Raw genomic sequence first — 23,639 nt, 5'->3', positions numbered from 1 at the left:
AAAATAATAATTAAATGGCAGCATTTCCTAACAGTTTATTTGTATTTTTTCAGAACATCTTTAGGTGTCAAAGCTCTAAGATGAACCTTATTTTTGGGCAAATCAAAAGCATTCTGCAGGTGTCGTCAAGCAAATAAAAGAAATAGCCCACGAAAATTGCAGCAGGGAAGCTGTTACAAACAATGATTTTAAAGCAGCAGCACAATTATTCAGCATAGACGGGTGATCCAAATGTCATTTATTCTCACAGTTCCATTAATGGGCAGTAATAATACAAGCTCTCTGCAACAGAAGCCACTGACCTTCAATGTATATTCAAATTTGGAACGCAAAAATATCTAAACAATTTTCCTCACATGCTTCTAGTTTTAGGATTTTTTTCTTTTGCTCATTAAGATTAAATTTTCTTGCAATTCGTTGAACAATCAGACCAGCAACCATCAAATTAATTTTAAGAAAGTTTTGCCACAAAGGAATATTTATAGTAGAAGTAAACAAAACAATTCAGACAGGTAAAGTCTGCATTTGTAGGATGAGCTCATTCGAAAAAATATAAATCAGTAATTTTTGGAAAAGGGTGAGCTTTAAGACCGTTATGGTTAAAATATTTATCCATGAAAACACAAATGTGGTTCTGCATAAAAGTCTTCCTCCCACTAGAAAATCATCACAGATGTTCCTTAATATCAGCAAATGTCTTTCCTCAGTATTGGGAACAGCAGTAAAACAAGTCTGATAAACAAAACCATCATGATTAAAAATGTTTGCCCCTTCAATAAAATTCTTGAGCATTCAGGAAAAACACATTTTGAATTCTGTGGTATTTTAAGGATGGATCTTGACATGAAAATAAAATAAAAAGCTTAACAATGTTAGGTTTTATGAATAATTACTGGCCTAGTATTTGAAGACAATTTCCCACATTTCCTCTGAAGCTAATTACTTTGAAATGACCACTTGTATTAACTCGACATGTCATTAAAAAAATAAAAACACAATCGAATAATCCATAACAATTCTGATGACAGTATATGTAAGGAAAATGGACATTTGTGTCAAACTTTACACAGAGTGCAATTTCAACAGAGACATTTCGTGCTGTTTTATCAAATCTTAAAGCCCAAAAAAATTCATTGCACCAATTGATATACATTTCTGATGCATGTAACAGAAGAGGACATCAGAAAGACCTACACACTCTCTGAAAAGCATAGTGTCAAACATGAGCAGTCATGCAGCATTTTTGGGTTTCTTTAGTAACCTTCATATTTAAAATGTAAAGCTACGTTCACATCCCCCTCGGCGACGCGCATATAGCGGCCCCTTTCAATGAAAAGTCTATGCCAATGCATGTTTCACGCTTCTGCGTTTAAAATTCCTGCGTTCAAGCATTGCTACACAGATTTTAAAGACAGTTTTCGGGCTCTGCGTACAAAACCTGTGGCTGCTGAACACACGTTGCAAGTTAAACCAGGTCGAACTTTTTTTTTTTTTTAACTTGTCCTGTCCAACAGCTGGGCAGACAGATGAGGGCTGAAGGCCTCTTGTGTTGGACATATTTTACTTTAACAACAGGGGTTATGAATCTTCTGACAAACCAGAGGGTTGTTGTAAACGTGGCCCAACCAGGCTCGGCCACTGTTGGAAATTTGGCGAGGCCCAGCACCCGGGGGCAAGGACCAAAACCCACCCCACAGGGACACAGACACCCCCGGCTCAGGTGTAATGCGATCCCCGGCTTGTGACCTTGCCAAAAAAGGCTCAGGGATCCCTCTCCCTGGGTGGAGAGAGCACCGTCAGGCCCAGGAAACCGGCACCCGGGGGACACGGCCGCCGTTGCCAAGGGCCCCGTACCCCCTACCAGGGATGGGGTAGGGGACAGATGGTCCAAGGTCCCACCTTCCTTGCGAAATGAGAGTGTGTGTTTGTGAGGGTGAGTGTGTGCAGGTCAAACTTTGACCAATCAGGGGCTCTGATTTGGTAGTGACGCATGGATGGCGTCTGCTTTCATTCACAAAAGTGCCAACCGCTTGAAATGTGATCGTGGAGGAGAAATGAGCGGGTTGTGCCTGGACGGAATTCCATGACACCAGGTTTTTTCATCCATTGGAATAGAGCTGTGAAACATCAAGCCTGGAGCAAAATTCGCGAGATTTGCACCGCTTCCACATTTCACACCAAGCCTCCTCCAACGGTAGCTACATGCGCTAGTAAACGGTAGAAAAAAAAAAAAAGAAAAAAAAAAGAGAATAAATGTGTGTTCTTGAATGCCCGGTGTGTCAGTAGCTTTACAGATTTTTAAGAGGCATTTTGTTATTGCCTGCAGGGGGCAACAGGCAATAAGCAGCTGTTCAACCTGCAAGATCAAACCGCTTCCTGAGAAGAACATGCTATCTGCTCCAGCGTTTCCAGTCAGAACTGATCCCTTTTAGAATGTAGACAACTCTTTAGCCAGAAACACTACAGTAAATGGAGAGAAGAAAGGCTTGAGTTGCTTGTTTATAATTATTTATTGATTCAAATTGAAAAAAGTCCAATTTAATTAGTTAAATTTGATGCATAACATTTACCATGTAAATTCTCAAAGCCTCCTAGAGTACAAAGATATCTCTGAACATTGGTGTTTCTTCACACAAGCTTTGGGTACCGTTAACCGAGGAAGTGCCCCCTTTTTCTTCTCAGGCTTTGCTGGCCTGCAGCATACAGCAGCGTTACTATGAATGTGCGAGACCATAGTTGAAGAGTTTCGGAACTAGTCAAGTGGAGCCTGAAAGGCTTTTTCCCCACCAAGAGCTTTGCGAGCTATAAATCGCCTTCAATTATCTGAGTGTCTTTCAAACTGCTTATCTTCTGGAAACTTGAGGACTGGATTCATGTCCCATATCTGCAAAGAAACAAAACAAAAAACATCCTCGGTTTGTTAGGATAATCACATACATGTGCATGCGTAAAAACACATCTAGCTACAACTCGTTAAACGAGGTGTAATGATCTGGTTTAGAGAGGGGAGAATGAGCATTTTAATGTGAGCTTAAACGTTGTCTGCAAAGTGTCATGTACTCAGGACTTTTAATTCCTTGCTGAGAAGTTGGACAATGTTGGTGTACACAACAACTTTTAAAAAATTGATGGGATTCTGATTAACAAATGTTTTCATTGATTCTCTCTTTTGAATTTTCAATAAAACTTATTATTTTTTTGTCTTTTAGGATTTCTTTTGTGTACAACTACTTATGTTTATGCGTCTATTCCAAAAAGACGTCACAAATCTTTGATCCTACACTTGCTTTACTCTCAATGGCAGTAAGTCACCATCTATTTTTGTTAGCCACTGAGAAAAAGGGCTGTATGCCTGTTTTCCGCTATACATATTATGATCAAAATAGACACACCTTAGCAAAGTGGCAACAGGTCAAACCAGAACCTAGGAGGCTTTCATAGATGATACTCAAGAGGACACTCAAAGAAAAAAGACTTATTGGAAAAAAGGAACATTTTATGATGATCGTTATGATCAAGATTCATAAGAACAACCAGTTTGTATAAGAAGGACTTGTCACAAGTGGAATTAGAACCCATATGATGATAGTTGTTGACTTAAATAAACTAGTCTATTTGGATACAAACATCAAGTTCAGAGGGCTAGTGGTACAGTGGTTAACACTCTTGCCTCACAGTGAGAAGACCCTAGTTTAAATCCCAGCGGAGTCCTTCCTGTATGGAGTTTGCATGGTCTCCTCATTGATGCGTGCATGGCCTTTCTCCATGCACTATGACTTCTAAAAACATGCTTGATAGGCTGATTGGTGTTTAAGTGTGAATGTTAAATAAGTGTGGCTACATGGTCAATTGACAGACCGGTGATCTGTCCAGGGTGTACCCCATCTCTCTTCAACAGTAGCTGGAATAGGCTCCCATCACCCCAAAAGGAATTAAGTAGATAAAAAAATGAATGGATGGATGACCATTAGGCTCCTACAGGAGCTCTATATGAAGCTCTATAGTGAAATCAGTGGGATTTAAGGCAACCCTTTTTACTTTAAGGTGTCCTCTCAACTCTGTGTTCTTTTAACCACTTAGCAATGCTGCTAAATAAAAGCTAGGCAAAATTAAGATAAGCAAAATACTTATAATTATCCAATGAATGAAATAACAAATACTTAAACGTACATTGTGTCCTGTTACAACTTGTTGCATTTTTGTAACAGTTTGTATTTATTTGGAACAGTCACATGATTGAAAATCCTTCATTCATCCAGGTGGATTCCATTAAAGTAGTGGGTAATCTGTACTTAGTTTATTGTTAATTATAGAAGACGTTTCACTTTTCCCTCATGAGTCTTTCTCAATTCTAGCCAACTGTTACTTGTGCATAAAAGCTACCTATTTTCATTTCCAATTTTGCTTTTACAAGAACTCCACTTGATTTATTTTGTAATATATTAAGGAATGCTCCAATAGGAGCCTTGTAGTGTTTGTAGTTCCTAATTTTTCTTGTTAGTGTTGAAGATGCACTAGTGGGAATTGGACCATGAGGATTGGAGGACCTGGGGCTTATTCAAGTTTTCATTAAGTGAAGGTAATGTTATGCAAAAATTGTGAGTCTATTTAGAAGGACAAACTGAACAAGTCCCATGGGGAGGCTTAATTAACTTTAATTTTTTTTTTTTCATTTGTTTAAATGAAACGTTCCTGCTGGTAAATAAGTGTAAAATTTGATATCTTTATAGAAGTGGTATCTTAACTAAAAAAAGTCACATTCACTTCCCTATAGTATTAACTCAGTACAGTATGTCATTGCTCTACCATACTTCTCTTAGAACTCATGAAAACCGAGGGATCATCCAGACCTTGATAACCTTGTCTGTGCCAGAGGTAAGCAGGATTCCAATAGTGGACTCGTAGTGCATGTAAACAATGTTGTGCTCGCTGTTGTGAAAGGTGGACGTGGACACTCGGCTGGAAGACACAGAGGGAGCAGGGGTTTTCAGTGTGTCGGCGCCAAGAAGGCCAGGAGCACCAAGAGTCGTTGCATGGCGGCTGACTGTTACTCACTCCTTCTCAGGGATGGACTCATGACAGGTGTTGCACACACGGACCGGAAACTCAAAGCCCATGAGGGGGATCGGGGAGCTGTTGGACGAACACTTGGCACACACTGCTTCACCGCACTTCCTGCAGTGGTGCTGCCAAAAAAATACACAAGATAAATCCATGCCAGTGCCAATGAAGCGCGTCGTTAAAATGTGTATTGTCACAAAAATATGCAGCCCTTTAAAGGTCTTAGGAAAAAAAACAAGCACTGGTTTCTTGGGTGCACAAGAAACTAAGTGGTCATTTGCAGCCGTCATAAATAAGCCGTCACTGGACTTCAACAATTGGTAATCCACTTCTGACCTCTGGGAAATTTCTAGGGCACTGGATTTTGGAATAGTAGATTCAGACAGTTCTACAAATGGCAAATGCACTATATCGTGCACCGAATAGTGAGTAGTGAAGGAATTCAGAGATAACCCTAGTCAACTGAAAGGTCAGTAACGGAAAGGGCGCGTAGAGCCAGGTCATCTGCATAAAACAAGGGCAATTCAAAGTTTTTTGTTACGTTTACTTGTGTCCTTGCTGTTTTATAGCAGTAAAATGAGTTGACACTTTGTGTGTTCGTACTCTGAAGTACTACTTGGTACTATGAAGTAACGGTAATATGAGGAACAAGTTGAATTCACAGCTAAAGTCCGTTAACTCACATCAATGTTACACCTTTCATAATATTTCAGAAGTAGATTACGCAAAAACTAAACAATAAAATGAGTTTATACTTTGTGTGTTAGTATCTTATGGAGTTTTAGGTAGTATTATGAAGGAACTGGAATCTACCAATTTGAGGAGGATGTTTTTTCAAAGTCAAAGTCTGGAAAAGAGATAATTTGTGTTTTTGTAATTCCTTTTATTAGTGAAAATGTCCAAACGTGTACAGTCATTATTATCACCGAATGGCGTAAATAGCGTATACTTATATGCCGCTTTTCTACCTTCTTCGAATGCCCAAAGCGCTTTACAGTCACAGTCCCATTTACCCACTGATGGCAGCTCCGCTGGCGCCAACCTCCCACCAGGGGCAAAGTGGGGGTTCAGTGTCTTGCCCAAGGACACTTCGACACATGCAAGGAGGGAATCAAGCCAGCAATCTTCCGATCAGAGGTCGACCGCCCTACCACTGCACCACGGCCGCCCCGCACCAGAGTTTCTCCACCAGATAGTTTCTCGTGCGCCTGAGAAACTATCTGGAACACACGAGAAACCAGTACTGGGCTCCGTACAAAAACACGAAACAGCAAAACTGCTCAATTTTTTAGTTAGTTTGACTGCGTAGGTTCAGCTGGTTGGACTTAGAGATGTCATGGATGTAAATTACCTGTCGCAGGCCGATCCTCCTTCTGTCCCACATCTGTTTGAAGTTCCAGAAGAACGGCTTCTCACATTTCTGACAGGAATCACTGTCCAGCCACTCAGGGGTCTGTCATTGTTCAAAACAAGATCCCACTTTACCTTTTCTTTTTTCTAAAAACTATTATTGAAGATAGAACCTAAATAAGTCATATGTTTTTTTGTTTCAACCACTGACTGGACTGAGTGAGCGTGACTTCCCCCTTAATGGCTTACTTCTGGTCCCATAGAAATGAAGTCAACTGAATCGCCATTCGTTTGTGATACGGCTTTTGCTACGTTGGAGCCAGACGTCATCCGTAACTTGATTGGTCCGAGTCAATCTGATTCAACGTTTCTATGGAAAGCACTCTCGCCAATCAGTACAGAGATTGTTGGAAGCCCTGTCACTTTAAAGCTGCATTGGAAGAATCTGTCAATCAAACGTTTAATGTGTGGGACGAAAGCGCCACACACTTTTATTGAGGCATCTGACTGCCCATTTATGACTTAAATAATTTGCGCTACTGAAAAAATATCATGAAAAAAAATTAGGATTGTTAAGAATGTGAGAAAAAAAGTATCAGAGCAAAAATGGTAATTATGAAAAACAGTAAAAGCTGTTTATTCCTCTATAGAATCTATGTGATTTTGGCTTCTTGTTGCTTCAGCCACAAGATGGCAGTAACACAACTTTTCACGCTCTTGCTAACCCTCCTGAAATGAAGTGATGGGTATTACTGTGAGCAAGTGATGCATAATAATAAAATAGCCATCAAAAAGATGAAGTCCAGTCTTTGAAAGGTAAAGGTAATATTTCACGTTTATTTGAATGTGTAGGAAGTAAAAGAAAGGTCAAGTTTCTATCTGAACTTTTTTCCTTCTTCAAACCAGGCTTGCTTTCAGATAACTGAGGAGTGTTTGAGGATATATTCCTTTTTAAACGAGTTTATCCATGCAATCATGAAGAATCAACAGTTTCTAATGTCAATTGTAAGGATGTATTGTTTCTGTATAAGTGTAACTCAAACACATGACACGCGAAGGCGCCTTTGGACGATACGGCAAAGAATGGTGTCTGCAGTTCTCCAACGTGACCTCAGGATCCAGACGCTGCTAGAGATTGGCTCCTGTTTAACTTCTTTTTTTTAAAAGGATATTCAAATACTTCAAATTTCTACAAAAAACTAAAATTTCTATGTAAAAAAAAAGAAATGTTAGGTATTTAATTTAATGAAAACAAGAAAATAAAAGCAGTTTTATTGGCTGTGATGAAATTTTACCTAAATAACCATTCCTATTACATTTCGAAGACCCCTATCTCAATAGCATGATGAAAGCATTCCTTAAAAACCTAAATAACTTGGTCCATCTTGTCTGTCCTGTGGTAAATTATCATTCCACTAGGGGCAGTAGAAGGGCTTTTTCTGCTCATTTTAAAATGGCTGCTTTCATTAAAATCTTAAAAACACTTTTGGTGGGAAAAGTTTTACTAGTTTTTTAAAAGTTTATGATGACATTAACCTGTCTATTGTTATTCATGTTTTTAAATGACTACTTGCTGTATTGAAAGAATGCAAACTTTGTTGATAATTATTTCTTTATAACAGCTACGAATGTGTAGATCAAAGTTGAGACAGTGGGCAAATCAGGATTCTTTTCCTAAATATTCATGTCAATACTTTTGAATCTCAAACTAACATTGTTGTGAGCAAAATCTACCAAATCATACATAATTAAGACTGTTTACAAATCATGAAAATTATATTGGTTGTTACAAAACATCTTAATTCTAAAAAAAAAATATATTATTTTGTGAATTTTTGTGATGTAGTGGGCTTTACAAGTCCGTCGTTTTAGCCCTAGGATGAGTTTCAGTGGAGGGAATACTTAGGTAACTGGAGTTCAGACTGGGAGAAAGACACAGCACATACTGATACTGATACTGAAGCACAAAGTGTCTCTGATTAAACGTAGAAGAAATTGAGTCTAACAGTGCAGACCTCATAAAGCTGAAGCCAGATGGTGAGACAGGAATTCAAACAAAGTTCTGCTAATCAGATGAGTCATTCTTGGACCTCTGCTCTGCGTTTAAAAACATTTAGGATTCTACTTAACTGCGGTTGCATCTCTGCACAAACCCATGCATTTTCAGATCTTTTTCACACCTTGGGACATTTCTGTGTTTGTGAGTCAGACTGATGATAGTCAGCAATCAATCTGATGACCTCTTTGCCCACTCTCACCTCTTCCCGTGTCACATTCATGTCCCAGATGACCATCCTTCCATCTGAGCTGCAGGAGATGAGGTGATGAGTGGGTGAAGCATAGCACAAGCCCTGAACTTTGTCCCTGAAGAGGGAAACCACAAACAAAGTATTTCATCCACCAAGAACATTAAAATTGTTCAAATGCAATCCCTTATGGTGTATATTCAACAAATAAGCATGGATGGAAACTAGTTTTTTGCAGAGACCTCTGGGAAATTTCTAGGACACTGGATTTTGGAATAGTAGATTCAGACAGTTCTACAAATGGCAAATGCACTCTATCATGCACTGAATAGTGAGTAGTGAAGGAATTCAGAGATAACCCTGGTCGACTGAAAGGTCAGTAACGGAAAGGGCGCGTAGAGCCAGGTCATCTTCATACTTTACATTCAAGGGCAATTCAACGTTTTTTGTTACGCTTACTTGTGTCCTTGCAGTTCGATAGCAGTGCCAGTCCGTCCTCCGATGTCCCACATGATGATAGACTGATCTGAGCTGCCCGAGAACAGCATCCTGTGAATAGGATCCCAACACAGTGCTGTGATATTCCCTGCAGAAAAGCACAGAAAAGTAAGTAACTTGTTTAGGACCGTGTGTGCTTGTTTCCTTAAAGCCTGCAGCAACATCTTCAAATTTCATTCAAATGATTGGCGCAAAGTGCATTAAATTGACTAAAAGACTGTGTTTCATGTCTTATTTTGCACATTTCTAGTTTTCTTCATAGGCCAAGGAGCGACAAGTTTTTTTCAGGAAGCAATGCCACTTTCCAAAAAAACAACAACATCATTTTAGAGGGTCTTAAGTCTGAAATGATTAACAGAGTCCTCACTCACTGAAAATCAGCTGGCTGAGTCAAGTGTGAGAAGATATTTTTTAGCTCTGCTCTGCTCTTGTGCAGATCAAATTCTCTGGCTTGAAAGGAATCTAAGGCTGGGGCCATAATGAGCTTCATGTTATGCTGTGAAACAAAAACTATAATCCTCCTGTTTTTTCTCAACGTGTAACAAGAAGTTAACATTTAAAGCTGCTGCTTTTGTTTCATCTACATTAAATTCTTTTTTTTAATGCTTTAAGTCCAGAAACCAAGCTGCAGAACAGATTTTTTTATTGCTCATTTGCTGAAAAGGGTTTTATTGAGACAGCCGCAAATGTCATGTTAAAAAGTATTACTTTGATGTTAAAATGTTTTTTTTCTTTTGTCAAAAGCAAAATATGTTCATCAGAATAGCTACAAACCTGATTTTGCTTAAATGTGATCCAAGTGTGTGTTTTTGTTGTGTACCTGTGTGTCCTTTGAAGGTGGTAACTAGGCTGCATCTGTCCTGCTCCAGCTTTAGGATGGTCACCTGACCAGACTGGTCACCTACAAAGGCGTGTCTGGTCTCGACGTCAAATCTTGTTCGGAATTAAGGTGAAAAAAAATGGAAAGATCTGCCGTGTCAACTCAGATCCTTAGCTGTTGTCTACACCTCTACAATTCAGTTCAACTCAGGAAAACTCAACACTGACTGGATTCAAAGGTGCAAAAACTACTAAAAACCAAAGTAAAAGATTTTAACAATGTTAGAGAATAGCTCTCAGCTCGTTTACCAGCTGCTGTCAGAGTTCTCCTCTGGCCTGGTTAAGTCACTACACACCGAAATCAGTACATGTTCACGCGGAGGCACATAAAAGATAACTACACAAACAAAATACCTTCAATATCATCCTGCATTAAGTCGCCTGCATAAGAAAATACTAACCCAAATAAGTTGACAGTAAGAGAACTTTTTTCCCAATGACCAACGAAGATCAGCAAAGAGTGAGAAAGTCAATAACTTAAGATCTAAAAAGGTAAATTTATATCTCTTTTCACCCTATTGAAAAACTTAAAATGTTTTAAACCAAGATGGTGAAATCAAACGTTTTAAAGGTATTCCTTCAGTATTACCAAGTCAACAGATTATTGACACAGTTCAATCAATGGCTATTTCACTACCAAGAGAATTATTGCACCAATTGTGTTTCAGCTAAACAGCTAAAAACACCTTAAGAATTAACCCTTTTTGCCGTTGCGGGCTGGTCTGTTGGCAAAGAGTAAGCCCACCCCCACTTCCCATAACCCATCTGTTTACTTGCTCTCCTGCAAGCTTACAGCACCTCACATCCCCAGTGTACCATTACTGGTACAACAAAAATAGACAAAAATGCTATTTTAAATTGGTCTTTAAACAAATTGAAGCCCATAATCCAACATAATTAATTTAAATATGTTTTATCTGACTTTTTGTCCATTTTAAAGATCACTCTCTGTGGAATGCTTTAACAGTAAAAGCTCGTTTAACACAACACCCATGACACCATCACACCCTAAAATGTGGTCATTTCTCCCTAAAGTAACATACTTTGAAAAATACTTTCAAATTAAAACAACTAATTGGACATTTTGATGTACTAAAAGTTATAGTTGGAGTGTTAAGTGAAATCCTATTTTAAGTAACAAATTAACCTTTCGATAGTAAATTCCGATTTAAATAATCGATGATAAAAGCAGATTTCTATGCACACATTTCTTCAATTCTCCAAAACCAGCTGTCATAAAAAGGGTGTGAATCAAAAGATTTTTTTGAAACTTTTTTTTGAAACTATGTAAAAAATTCATAGACTAACAAGACTTCAACACTCTGATGACCTCGCGGTAGGCTCGTTGGTATGGACCAGGGTCACTGCAGAGCTCTCCCTGCCTTTCATCTGCTCATTACAAAAAGATGCACATACTGTTTCCTAGACAACAGCATGACTGATCCCTGTTGATAGATTTTCTTATTAGCACAAACTTTCTGCATGCTAATTTCAGTCAACCTCGTGTAGCCCAAAATAGCCCAAGATATTACAAAATATTGCTTTTAAGATTAAAAAAACTCACAGAAAGCCTTGACACTTCGTACTCAATAAAAACTAATTCCCTTGTGGTGTTAAGAACCTGTAAGTAAGAACAAAATCAACAACAGAAAAGTGACTTTTAAAGGATACTGCAGTCCTGAAACACATGCAGTGGTGTTGTATGTCCCCAGCAGCTGGCCGCTCTCTGAGCAGTGCCATGTTAAGCTTTTGTCCTGCCCGGTGCTCAGGAGCCACTCCACCTCCAACACAAAGAGCACCACCGTCATCCTGGTACCTTGATGGTCTGGACACACACAAAAAATGCACAAATGTTTAGAGCAGGACATCCATTTATTGTTCCTTTTGATCAGTGTAGCAGTTATAGAACTGGAGATAAAACCTTTTTTTTTTTTTAACTTGTCCTGTCCAACAGCTAGGCAGGCAGATGAGAACTGAGGGCCCCTTGTGTTGGACATATTTTACTTTAACAAGAGGGGTTATTAATCTTCAGACAAACCAAAGGTATGTCTGAATAAACCCCTTTTGTAATTGAGGCCAAACTTTATTAATTTCAACCATGTTTGAAAATCTTTGGTGTTGGACCGGACGGAAAAGGAAAGAAGGGAAGAAGAGAGAGGGATGTTAGAGAAGATGTTAGAGATAAAACCTTACAGTAGAAACTACTAGTAGGCACAAGCAGTAATAGTTTTTTCCTATGGGCAATGTGGGCGGTCGCCCACGGCGCAATCTCGTAGGGGGCGCACACAAAAAATTAAATCAAACTAAAAAAAATTGCCTTCCCCGTAATTTTCCTAGACTAAAGCCACTCATTTCCACGTCATGTTTATGAAATTCGCGCTAGGTCGCCCCTACCATCGTGTCAACTTGCTGCTATAATGATAGTATTTTGCACTGTGTGTGGAGAACACGCTGGATGAGCGCGTGCAAGGGGGTGGGGGTGCGCACAGGGGAAACCAACTTGCAGCTGCAGAGGGTGTGAACAGGTAGAAAGGAAAAGCAGGTCGGGAGGTGGGGGAGGGGCTTAGAGTCACCGCTTATGATTCCGGACCACAACAAACTACCTGCTGCTTCCTAATAAATACATAAAAAATATGTTTCATTCATTAATTTAATATGCTTTATTGGGTTAAGTGGATTTTTTTTAAAGTAAAAGAAAGAAAAATAGGAGTTGGCATCAAAGTGAATTTGTTTCCATCATCTCACTCATCTGTTGGTGTTTGAACTATTCAAGGGTTCAGGTGCCCCGTTAAGAAACAAAAGAAGAGGAAAAGAACACTCCAAGAATGAAGGAATGCAGGCGGTGTCCAAAATTAACACTCGCTAGGCGCCAAAAACGACCAAATTTACTGTTTAAAGAGTCAAATTTTGAGCAACATTTGGCTAAGTTTGCACTTAATTAGACTAGTCCTGTAAATTAGCTTAAAGGTGGATTTCATCTAGGCTCCTCCGTCGTACAGGCAATGCTTTAGATGCAGTGTACACACCCGTTTGTCTTTTGTTGTTCGGTTTTATGCAAGCAAATGAACAGATTTAATTCATTCATAATTCATGTCAGGGTTGTGTTAAGCTCATGAAAAAAAAACCAGAAAAGTGTGGCAATCTTTACCAGAAGCCAGTAAGCCTTCAAAAAATAAACACAAACAGATACGTGTTAAGTGTGAACTAACTGCATACCACATCTCAATTGTGAATTAAACTATGCAAGTATATTTTACTTATGTGATTAATAACGTAAAATAAATGATATATTTTGTTCTTGTGTTTGTATTCATGCAGGCTGGGGCGGGGCTGGAAAGGGGGTTGAGGGTGCCGTCCAGTGTTTCGTCCATGGCGTCAAACTAGCCAGGATCGCCTCTGGACTAAGGTTTAGCATTATACGAAGATGAGAAAGTTTTATGGTTCACGCAGACATAAAAAAGGTAGTTTACTTATTATTTTCTCAAAAAAAGTTTAAGAAAATAATAAATAAATGAAAATTGTCAGCTATTGGGAATCCATTTTAGGGACTTTAGTTTGTTTTTTCTTAAGCATATCGCTCCTCGGTTTTGGTTTTTCAAAGTCACTGAACTGCACAAGAACTATTTATTAACAGTCTAAGCATTAGATATATTACTACTGCTTTTAGTCATGTTGTAGCACATTTGCATACCTCCTCCAAGCCACTTATTTGAAACTCCTCCAAACAATCTACTGCATAAATGAGTGATATTTCCATATACTTGTCATAGCTTGTTCTAAGAGCTTAAAACTCCAAATGTGCTAGTGATAAGTATGGTATTCCAGATGTTCTTTGGGTGGCATAGAATGCACTCAGCAAAAAAAAAAAAGAGTCTGCATGGTACAAGATGAACTCCTCTATTGTGGCCCTCTGATTAAAAATAATGTTTTTAATTTTTAAAAGGTTACTGCAAAGTAGAAAGAAAGGAAATATTAACGTAAAAGTGAAATAACTCAAACTTTTTTCTAGGGATTTACAAACAGTTGTAGGACATACGCATCACTCCGTGTGGCTCCTGACTACAGTACCCATGATGCACCAATAATCCATTAACAGTTCAGCTTTGTGGTTTCCCAAACTAAAACATTTTGACTGACTTTTGACTGTCATGCTACACAGAAAATCAATTGAAGGTCAGTAAGCACAAACAGAATTTAAATTATAAGCACACTGGATAACAAGACAGATTTTCTATTTTTGAAGGAATTTTTAAGTTTTAGTTTATGCTCCAAATAATACAGTAAGGGTCACTGAAATAGCTCTGATTTAATTTTAGTTTAGATTTACACATTTATGGTGGAGTCACCTCACAAACGGTAGAATAAACTGTGTTTTTTTTTATCACTGCGTACATAACACTACCTACTACTACATTTCTTGCAGTGAGATGATCCTATGTGGCACAGGGTGTCTTTTATTTTGACAGGAAGTCATAGGAACCTTTGTCAAAAGTTATGAACGATTTCCTGTGTCGGTAAAAAAGGTGATTTTTTTCTCTGTGTTTTATTTATGCAAAAACAAAAACAATATTTCACTTGTATTTATCAGTTACAACAACATAAACACAAATAAGTGTCTTAATTTTCGAGAGGGTGAAGTAAGACTTTAAGATGAATTTGTCCTCAGCTAAGTTCTGAAAAGATGTTTTAGATCATGCAAACACAAACTTCAATTTTATAAGATCAATTGAAATTTTAATGTAATTTTTTAAGATAAATAAATAACATTTTAGGTTAAAACTAGAATTCTGAACAATTTATTAAAGAGCAATAACTGTGGTCTTAAGAATCAGTCATCTATACTTCATCATGTGCATATGGATCCACTATATGTCCACTTTTTTTTTTAATTTGCTCGGATTTTACTCCTAGAATTGATTAACAGACCGATTGATAGGACCTATTCTACTACCAAATGCAACACACTAAAGAAAAAGAGAGATCCTGTGATGGTCAATTAGCTTTTTCAACATATCTGTTTAGATTCTCATTCATCCCGGTAGATTCTATCAAATAAGGTATAAAAAAAATCTGTCAATTGGACTTAATGTTTCAAAATAAATCCAGTCCTGTTGACTGATTTCTTAACCTCTATTTTAATTATTTCAACATAGTGACTTATCTGTATGTTACATTCATGCACCTATATCTGTAAGTGTTTTGTTACAACAGAATTAAGCAAAAAAAAAAGGAACAATATATTAACCCTCACTAAAAGTCTACAATCTGTACTGTAGCTTTGTGGAAAATAATTTATTTTATTATTTATTAAGTTTTAAGGGGATTGAAAAAAAATCAGAAATATCAACCATCCCCTTAGTTACGGAGTCTGAAAGATCTGAAAGAAAAAGTTAGTCTGACTGTCACCAAATGGCCAATACATACAAAACAGCAGTGATAATAATACACTCAAACTAACTCCAAGAAGCCCGATGCTCTGGAAAACGACAAACATGCATTTGCATATGAAGTGCCCTGAAGCCAGTTAATTTTTAAACAAAACTGAAGCTCATTTGACATTTTTCTGTGCGCCCTGGTTCACTTCCAAAAATGTGTGACATTTACTGACTCTGATAAGCGTACACAAACATTTCCTGCCTCACCACTGTATGTGAGAGCCGGGGTCATCTTGTTGTAGTCTTCTGAAAGGGAGAACTCCTAGAAGACAGGAAGCAGATAAGGAGTTGAGCTTAACTGAACCCATGCAGTTGTTGATTTGTTGTGTTAAAATGCGGAGAATCCCTAACGTTCAGCCAAACGTTTACAGGTTCAGATTACACAGCGACTATCAAAATCACTTGTTTTGAACATAAAATTAAAAGTTTTTTTCAAAAACACAAACTTCTATGCAATAAACCAGTCAATTAAAATCTCATTAAAAAAAGGGCCTTTTCAGTAAACAAATTAGGAAGTCCTAATCCACTTTTCTGCAGCCTTTTAAAATATTTTGGGGAACCTAATGCTTTGTGGTTGTCCTCTGATCAAAATCTACAACAAACTCTTCCCCTAAATACTGACTGTCAGTGACTCGTACCGTTTTGTTCCAAAACCAACTTAGTCGACAGTGAACTTTAAACAGAAAAACCGACATTTGGCAGATTCACATGGTGGATCAGAGTGGACCCCTCTGTTGTTTGTCACACTTGTTTGTGATCCTTCGATGCAAACATTACTGCTGTGGTTCCTTTTCACAACAACACGGAGGGCCTTCTGCTGGATGGCTGACTATCCCTGCTCGGGATCAATAACGTTTTAATCCTATTCTATTTTTTGGGGGGGGGAGAAAAAAAACAACATTTCTTTCCTTTAAGTAAAATGCGAGGATTTGATTGAGCAAACCTGCAGAAAAGTCTTAACTATAAAGCAGAAAAAGGCCTAAATTTTACATGGGGGGTTAATGAATCTTCAGTTTTCAGGCTGCAGTGAACAATATCATTTGCCTCTCTGCAGTTCAGGCTCTAATTTCCTTTCTTAGAAATAGGTTTAATCTCCCGTAATACATTAATAAGACATGGTTTGTATCATGTTTTTGTCTCTGTTTAGCTTCTTAAGGGTGCTAACATTGAAAACAAATACCACAAATGCAATGCAGGAAGCAATAAGAATGACTTTCCCTTCAACCATGGCAAGTTTTAAAACCCAAAAACGGCAGGAAGTCCAGTCACACAAAACAGCTTTTCTGCTGGTCATTTTAGTCTTTTAAAGAGACAGAGAGAATCAAACTAAGGGTAGACATGTTTTGAAACCCCACTATTTTATTGAATATTTAAAGGTAACGCTTGGTTAAAGTTGCTCATTTTAATGTAGCTACTTATTTATGTAAATAGTGCAAGAAAACAAGGATCCTTCCTTGTTGTCTCACAGTCACCCAAAACTTTTGAAGTCCTTCTTTTTTCATATATTAATTTAGTTTGCAAGCTTAGTCCACACACACAACTTTTTCGTTTTTCACACATTCATAAATATAGACACAGCTTACACCGTCTACATATTCATTCTTTGACAACATTTTTACAAAAATGTCCAAAAATGCACATAACCTTACCTATAAATGTTGATTTAATTGTTGTAATTTATATACATAAATACACACATTAAAATGAAAATGGTCCTAATCATGAGCTGTGTGGAACTCCACATCGAATTTTTTTTAAATTGTAGATTTAGATTATAAACTTTACATGTTGTCTGTTCTTCAGGGGCAAAAACTCCAACTAATAACATAATTTACCGTAATCAGCTTTGCAAGAAAATTCTTACTGTCAAAAAACGTATGCAACAACATGACCCATTCCAAAGAAAAGTGTGTTTTTGACATATTCTTGTGGCATTTTTCTCATGATGGGGGACATATATAAAGAAAATTAAGATTAAAATTGTGTTTCTGAGTATTTACCCAAGTCGCTGTGAATCAGCAGCAGACAAAAAAAATTGCCATTTGGAAAAGAGCTTATTTGTGAAGTAGAAAATACGCTGGGCGGGCCACAAGCTTCCTGATCTGAGCACTCAGCAATGGGGAGGGGATCAGAATGGGTCTTTAAACAACTTGCCCCGTTTATTTCATGTATTTAAATCAGATGCATAAAATTGAAAATTCAAGCAGACAGCTGGGTTTAAAAAGGAAAGCAGAGCCAGAGGGTTGGACTTACGCAGATGTTTCCAGCAACCGTGCCCACAAACAATCTCCTGGTCTCTGGACTGAAGGCCATGCAGGAACACGATGCTGCAAAAACATGACGGATCACAATCAACATTGTTATATTTAGTAAAACCTCAAAAACACGTTTTCCCTTTTCTGACTTTTCAGCTGATTTTTTGTTTTTGTCTTAGGTTCAATACTTCAGTCATGTGGCAGCTAAACAAAGTCCATCACTTACAAAACTGTCAAATAAAACACTTCTAGCCAAAGTTAAATAACAGTAACTTGAGAAAGGCTAAGGAAAAGAACGATGACAGCATTTTTTACCAACAATAAAGGTTTTATGGAGATGTCAATGGCTGTAGTTCACTGTCTAAAGCTTTAATCACTGAAGCCAAAAGGTTAAATGACAACACAGTACTCCCTGGTGCAAATGTTGCTAAAACAGCTTTCCTTTTTAACTACTACATTTTGTAGCTATTGTTTTTATTTTAATTTCAATATAATTACATATGACTGTGTTTTGTGCGTCTCCAATTAGTGTTTGAAATGAAAAACTACCCTAAAACCTCAGTTTTTTGTTGAGATTTGCAAAACTTATATTTATTATGAAAACTTTTGCACAAAACTTGATGGTTCTGTTTCTTAATATATGCTATTATTACATAACGAATACTGTATTTTCCAGACTATAAGTCGCTGCGGAGTATAAGTCGCACCAGCCCAAAAATGCATTATAAATTAGAAAAAAACACAGATAAGTCGCACTGGACTATAAGTCGCATTTTGACGGGAAATTTATTTGACAAAATCTGAGACCAAGAACTAATAACTTGCACAACCTCATATGACACAATCATAGCAGACTGTTTATCTCGTAATTTCACAGTAATTCTTTCTCATCCTTATTTATTTATTCCTTTCATGAAGCATCATTGGCCAACTAATACTCTGATTTCATCCTATATTTGTAGAAACAGTTGTCATTTTTATTGCATTTCTGAATCTATGAAATCATTGGAAAATAGAATATTATGTTGTTAGCCTTCAAGATCTTACTGTAAAAAAAGGTTTGCTGATTCTCTGAGTCACTTAACATACTCTTAACACTTGACCAGGAACATCATCTCTGTTTCTCACAAATGAACATAACAGGAGGGTTAACAATGTATTTATTTCTTTTTTTTTTAATATAAGTCGCTGCAGAGTATAAGTCGCACCCCTTGCCAAACTATGAAAAAAAGGGCGACTTATAGTCCGGAAAATACGGTACTCAAAGAGGTTTTACTGTCTTAAAAAATAAAACATTTATCTTTTTCATTGAATTTTGAGGATGCAATCCCTGTTGTCTGCTATTGTTAGCTACTGATCTTGCTGACTGTACTGTGGGATTTCCTATGGTTGCACAAGTCCAGGAAAGCCAGGACAAACTGTCATTTTTGAATGCTCTTGTGGAGTTATAATGTCGGGAATGTTCATTTTGTCAACATTTTAAGCAGAAAATGCTGACAAAACATCCTTTTCAGAGTCATTTCAGATAAAAACTCTGTTTCTGTTGTATACATTATCATAGATCAAATCAAACTTTATTTGTAAATCACTTCTCATATGTTGATAACAGTCTCAGTAGTCTTTTAATTTTGATTGTGCCGTTTTTAGGGGAAAAAAAAGGTTTCCTAGGACATTAGTTCTGCAGAACGACAGGAGTTCGATAGAAATTTTCCTCGGAACTGTGGGTGGGACTGTTGGCGCAGAGTAATCCCGCCCCCACAGCACGTCATCCATCGGTTAAGCGCTTTCCAGCCAGTTTACAGCCTCTCACACCACCAACCTAACACTACCACTGCAACAAAAATGCCAAGCAATACTGGGGCCGTCCAGATCAGATGCCAGATCAGAAATACTCAAAAATGCAAAGTAATTAATTTTATTTGTATGTGTCCTCCGTCATGTGACAAATGCCACAAGAACATGCTAAAAAACATCAAAAACAGGATTTTCATCTGAGTGGATCTTCAAGCAAAACAAAGACAATCTAACATACCTCATTCAACAAGACGAAGACACTTACTTTGCATTGTGTGGTGGATGCTGGGCCAGTACTGGTCGCCTTTTCTCTTTAGCAAAACCTGAAGAGTTCTGCGGAGGGATTGTTTTGTTAGTTTTTGTTGCATTTCTTCTACTTCCATTGACCTATATTAAAAAAAAACTGCAACATTTTTATCCTAACATGAAATGGCACCAATGGCGCTTTTCGGAAAAACAAGAAAAAAAATGATGTGTGCGCCAACATTCTTACTGCCCCCCTGAAAGATGCCATCAGCACAAAAAAGCCCTTTTTCTGTCCGGGCCAAGAAAATACAAAGACACATCCAGCTGGAACCACCAGCATCTCGCTCTGCCAGTTTGGAAGAATTGCATTTGTTAAGACTCTGAGCACAACAAAAGAGAGCACATGGACAGTAAAGGTTGAAAATCAGAGGGAAGTACTCTCCTTGTGTGTCTGGAAAATCTAAAATAGCAAGTTTTTCTGTCCTCAGAATTCTCTTGGATCTCCAGAACTTAAAGCTTGCTGATCAGTGTCTAATAACATATTGATCACTCAGATCTAACCACTAATCAACTTTGAGTATGCCCCTAAAGTAAAAGGCAGTTTGCATTCTTCATAAAGCTTATCCTAATAAAGCAAAATATTTAAAAAGCAGTGAATTATTTCACATGAAAAAGACATGTTCTGGCCAAAAGGAGACTTTTTTATATTTGTATTATTATTTATTCTTTTTTCTGACACCGAAATGATAAATAATCATCAGTAACATGTCATAATGTCATAACCATGACAGCCCTTCAAATACTCAAATACTATAATAATAATAATACATTTTATTTATAATGCACTTTTCATTAAAAGAAACCTAAATAAGTGCTATAAGATATGAATAAAAACTCAATTAAAAAGAAAAAAATATGCACATTTTAATACAAAACTAACTTAAAACTATAAATGTAGAACTAAACAGGCAAAAAATAAAAACTATCAGCAGTCATAGGCTTTTTTAAATAGAAATGTATTTAAATGGGCTTTAAAAGAGTCCATGGTCTGTGATGTTCTGAGATAAACAGGAAGCCTTGGTGCAGCAGAACAAAATGTTCGGTCTCCCATCGTGAGGAGCCTGGTGGGGGGGACCTGAAGAAGGAAGCTGCCTGATGAACGGAGGGTACGGGTATGTTTCTGGGGAATGAGGAGTGGTGGGATGGTGGTGCCTGACCGGCCATGCATTTATAGGTGATGATGAGAAGTTTGTATTCACTCCGGGATGAAACAGGAAGCCAGTGCAGCGATTTCAGGATGGAGGTGATGTGTTCATATTTACTCCTTTTAGGATTCTGGCTGCACTGTTTTGGATGTACTGACGTTTTTTTTTATGTTTTTGTTGGGAATGCCAGAAAAGAGGGAGTTGCAGTACTCCAGCCTTGAGGAGGTAAAGGCATGGACAAGTGTTTCTGCGTCGGGAAGTGATAGGAGGGACCCGAGTTTGGAGATGTTTCGTGGGTGGTGGAATGAAGTCTTGTATAGATCCTTTATGTGGTTGTAAAGGTTAACTGAGGGTCGAACCGACTCCTAGGTTGGTGACTGGGGAGGAAACAGTGATGACCTGACTGTCGAAAGTGAACTGGGATATTGAGGAGGAATGAATCTGCCTCGGTTTTGCTGCTGTTTAGCTGTAGGAAATTGCTTTTCATCCATGCCTTTATCTCCTCAAGGCATGTGGTGAGATGGGATAGAGCTGCAGTGGAGTTTGGAGCAGTTTTTGTGTAGATCTGTGTGTCATCAGCAAAAAAATGGAAGGACAATCCATGTTTACTGATGACACGTCCAAGGGGAAGCATGTAAATTATGAAGAGAATAGGGCCGAGAACTGACCCCTGCGGGACACCACATGTCACAGGGAGCGGTCTGGACTTGCATCCTCCCATGAACACATATGCAGTTCTGTCAGTCTGACATGATCGGAACCACTGCAGCACATCTGCATACACATACTCCTCAAATACTTGATTTTATTGCTAATGGTATTATTATTATTATTATTGATGGTAGTAGTAGCAGTAGCAACAGTAGTAGTGGGCCTAGTCCAGTAGTAGTAGTAGTAGTAGTAGTAGTAGTAGTAGTAGTAGTAGTAGGCCTAGTTCAGTATTAATAGTAGTATGTCTATTACAGTAGTAGCAGTAGTAATAGTAGTAGGTCTAGTTCAGTACTACAAGTAGTATGTCTATTACAGCAGTAGTAGTAATAGTAGTAGTCCTAGTTCAGTATTTGTAGTAGTATGTCTAGTGGAGTAGTAATAGTAGTAGTAGTTGTTGTTGTTGTTTTTGTGTCGTAGGCCTAGTTCAGTATTAGTATATGTACAGTACAGCAACAATAGTACCAGTAGTACCAAATAGAACCGGCATATAATGCCGGTTTTGTTTGAGTATTTTCTATTTTGTTTTTGTTTTTTCACTCTTGTGTTACTTTTATGCAAGTTGGCGTTTATGAGCAGCTATTAGGAGTCATTAGTTCTTTACTGTTAACCGGTTGTACTAATTGAACAAATATTTTAGCTAACAGATGCCTATATCCAACACTTGCACTGAGGGACTCAAGAGAACTTGCATGCATTTGTATTTGATAAAATACTGCTTTCAGACTGGCATGGGAGAAACTGTAAAACAGATTATTAAGAAACACAGGCAGAAAAGGTACTGTGGATGGTCTGTTGACCGCCCGGAATGCAGCTTACCCGTCTTCAGACAGACTGATTAATCCGTCACCTTTGGGGAGAATAACCGCCGTGATCACAACATCGTGAAGATCTCGGATTTCGTTCAGCAGGCATGGCTTCAGCGCCGGCGATGGTGGTGGAACTCCGTCCGCCATTGGTCAATTTTGCACAAACCTTTCACGATCTTGATGCAAGGAAACGTAACCCACCGCGGCGGAACGGCAGGCCAGTCTGCTGCTACATGTATGTGTTGTGACGGCGGCTACAGGTCCACACTGTCAGCTGACAGCACACGTACACACGCCCACTGCAGGCGCACAAGCACACAACTTCCGGTCAAAAAAATAAAATAACTTAAGAGAGACGTTTTTTTGATTTTAAGAAAAAAGACAGAAAGACATCGGATACATTGGATCAGATACATCTGATGTAAACTGCTAATTATAACCAAACTCGTTACACTGGTTGAACATAAATATTAAATATCATGAGAAATGAAAACTGTTCACATTTCATAAAAAAAAAAAAAATTATGAATGGGCAGAAAATCCCTTATGGAGCCAAAAAATAAATTTCAAAATACAGTAACAAAACCGATACACATACGTCGGGGGTCTCCAGAGGAAGTTTTAGAATTATTATGGGATGGGCAAATAACCTATGGCTTGGCGGCCGTTTTGTAGCAAAGTTTGAGATTTGGTGTTTTTCGACAATAAGGGAAAAAGACATTTTAGTTCTTGAGATTTTCAGGGAATTTACACACATGCAGCTAGTCAAGTCGATAAACACAACAGAAGTTTCATTGACCTTGGATTTTCGGAAGAGGCCGCCATCTTGAATTTTCAAAAAAAGCACCTTTAGTACCTGCTACAGACGAAAAGTCATCTTAGAGTTTTTATTATAGATGGTCTCGTAACTTCTTGGGCATCAATGGCAAGCTGCTGTGGAAAAAAATGTTGGAATTAGAAGTTGTAGATTATGAACGTGGCGATTTCCTATTGGTTGTAATCTTAGCCAGCTCGTAGTACATTTTTTATCGAAATTGGCATACAAATCGAACATGTGATTCTCTGGCTCAAGCTAAAAGAAACAATGTAACAACTGACATCACAATGTTAAAATTGTGGGCGTGGTAAATAAATAACCATCGCAAAAACATCT

The 23,639-nt window shown here is 38.0% G+C and overlaps 1 protein-coding gene across 1 annotated transcript; it reads right to left on the bottom strand.

Annotated features, from left to right (window-relative positions):
- Positions 1 to 217: 217 nt before the first annotated feature.
- LOC101161446 (WD repeat and FYVE domain-containing protein 2) lies at positions 218 to 22,772 on the bottom strand. Its single transcript, XM_004081538.4, has 12 exons — positions 22,497 to 22,772; positions 19,784 to 19,851; positions 17,723 to 17,796; positions 15,677 to 15,731; positions 11,706 to 11,859; positions 9,976 to 10,088; positions 9,117 to 9,243; positions 8,670 to 8,775; positions 6,413 to 6,514; positions 5,056 to 5,186; positions 4,851 to 4,959; positions 218 to 2,884 (listed from the first exon to the last, which is right to left on the bottom strand). The coding sequence occupies exons 1-12, from the start codon at positions 22,631 to 22,633 to the stop codon at positions 2,816 to 2,818; spliced, it is 1,245 nt and encodes a 414-aa protein (XP_004081586.1). The 5' UTR covers positions 22,634 to 22,772; the 3' UTR covers positions 218 to 2,815.
- Between the last annotated feature and the right edge of the window lie 867 nt (positions 22,773 to 23,639).

Source organism: Oryzias latipes, chromosome 21 (assembly GCF_002234675.1).
Source record: "Oryzias latipes chromosome 21, ASM223467v1".
Classification (NCBI taxonomy): domain Eukaryota; kingdom Metazoa; phylum Chordata; class Actinopteri; order Beloniformes; family Adrianichthyidae; genus Oryzias; species Oryzias latipes.
The sequence above is the reverse complement of the archived record's forward strand: the minus strand, read 5'-3'. Positions and strand labels throughout refer to the sequence as shown.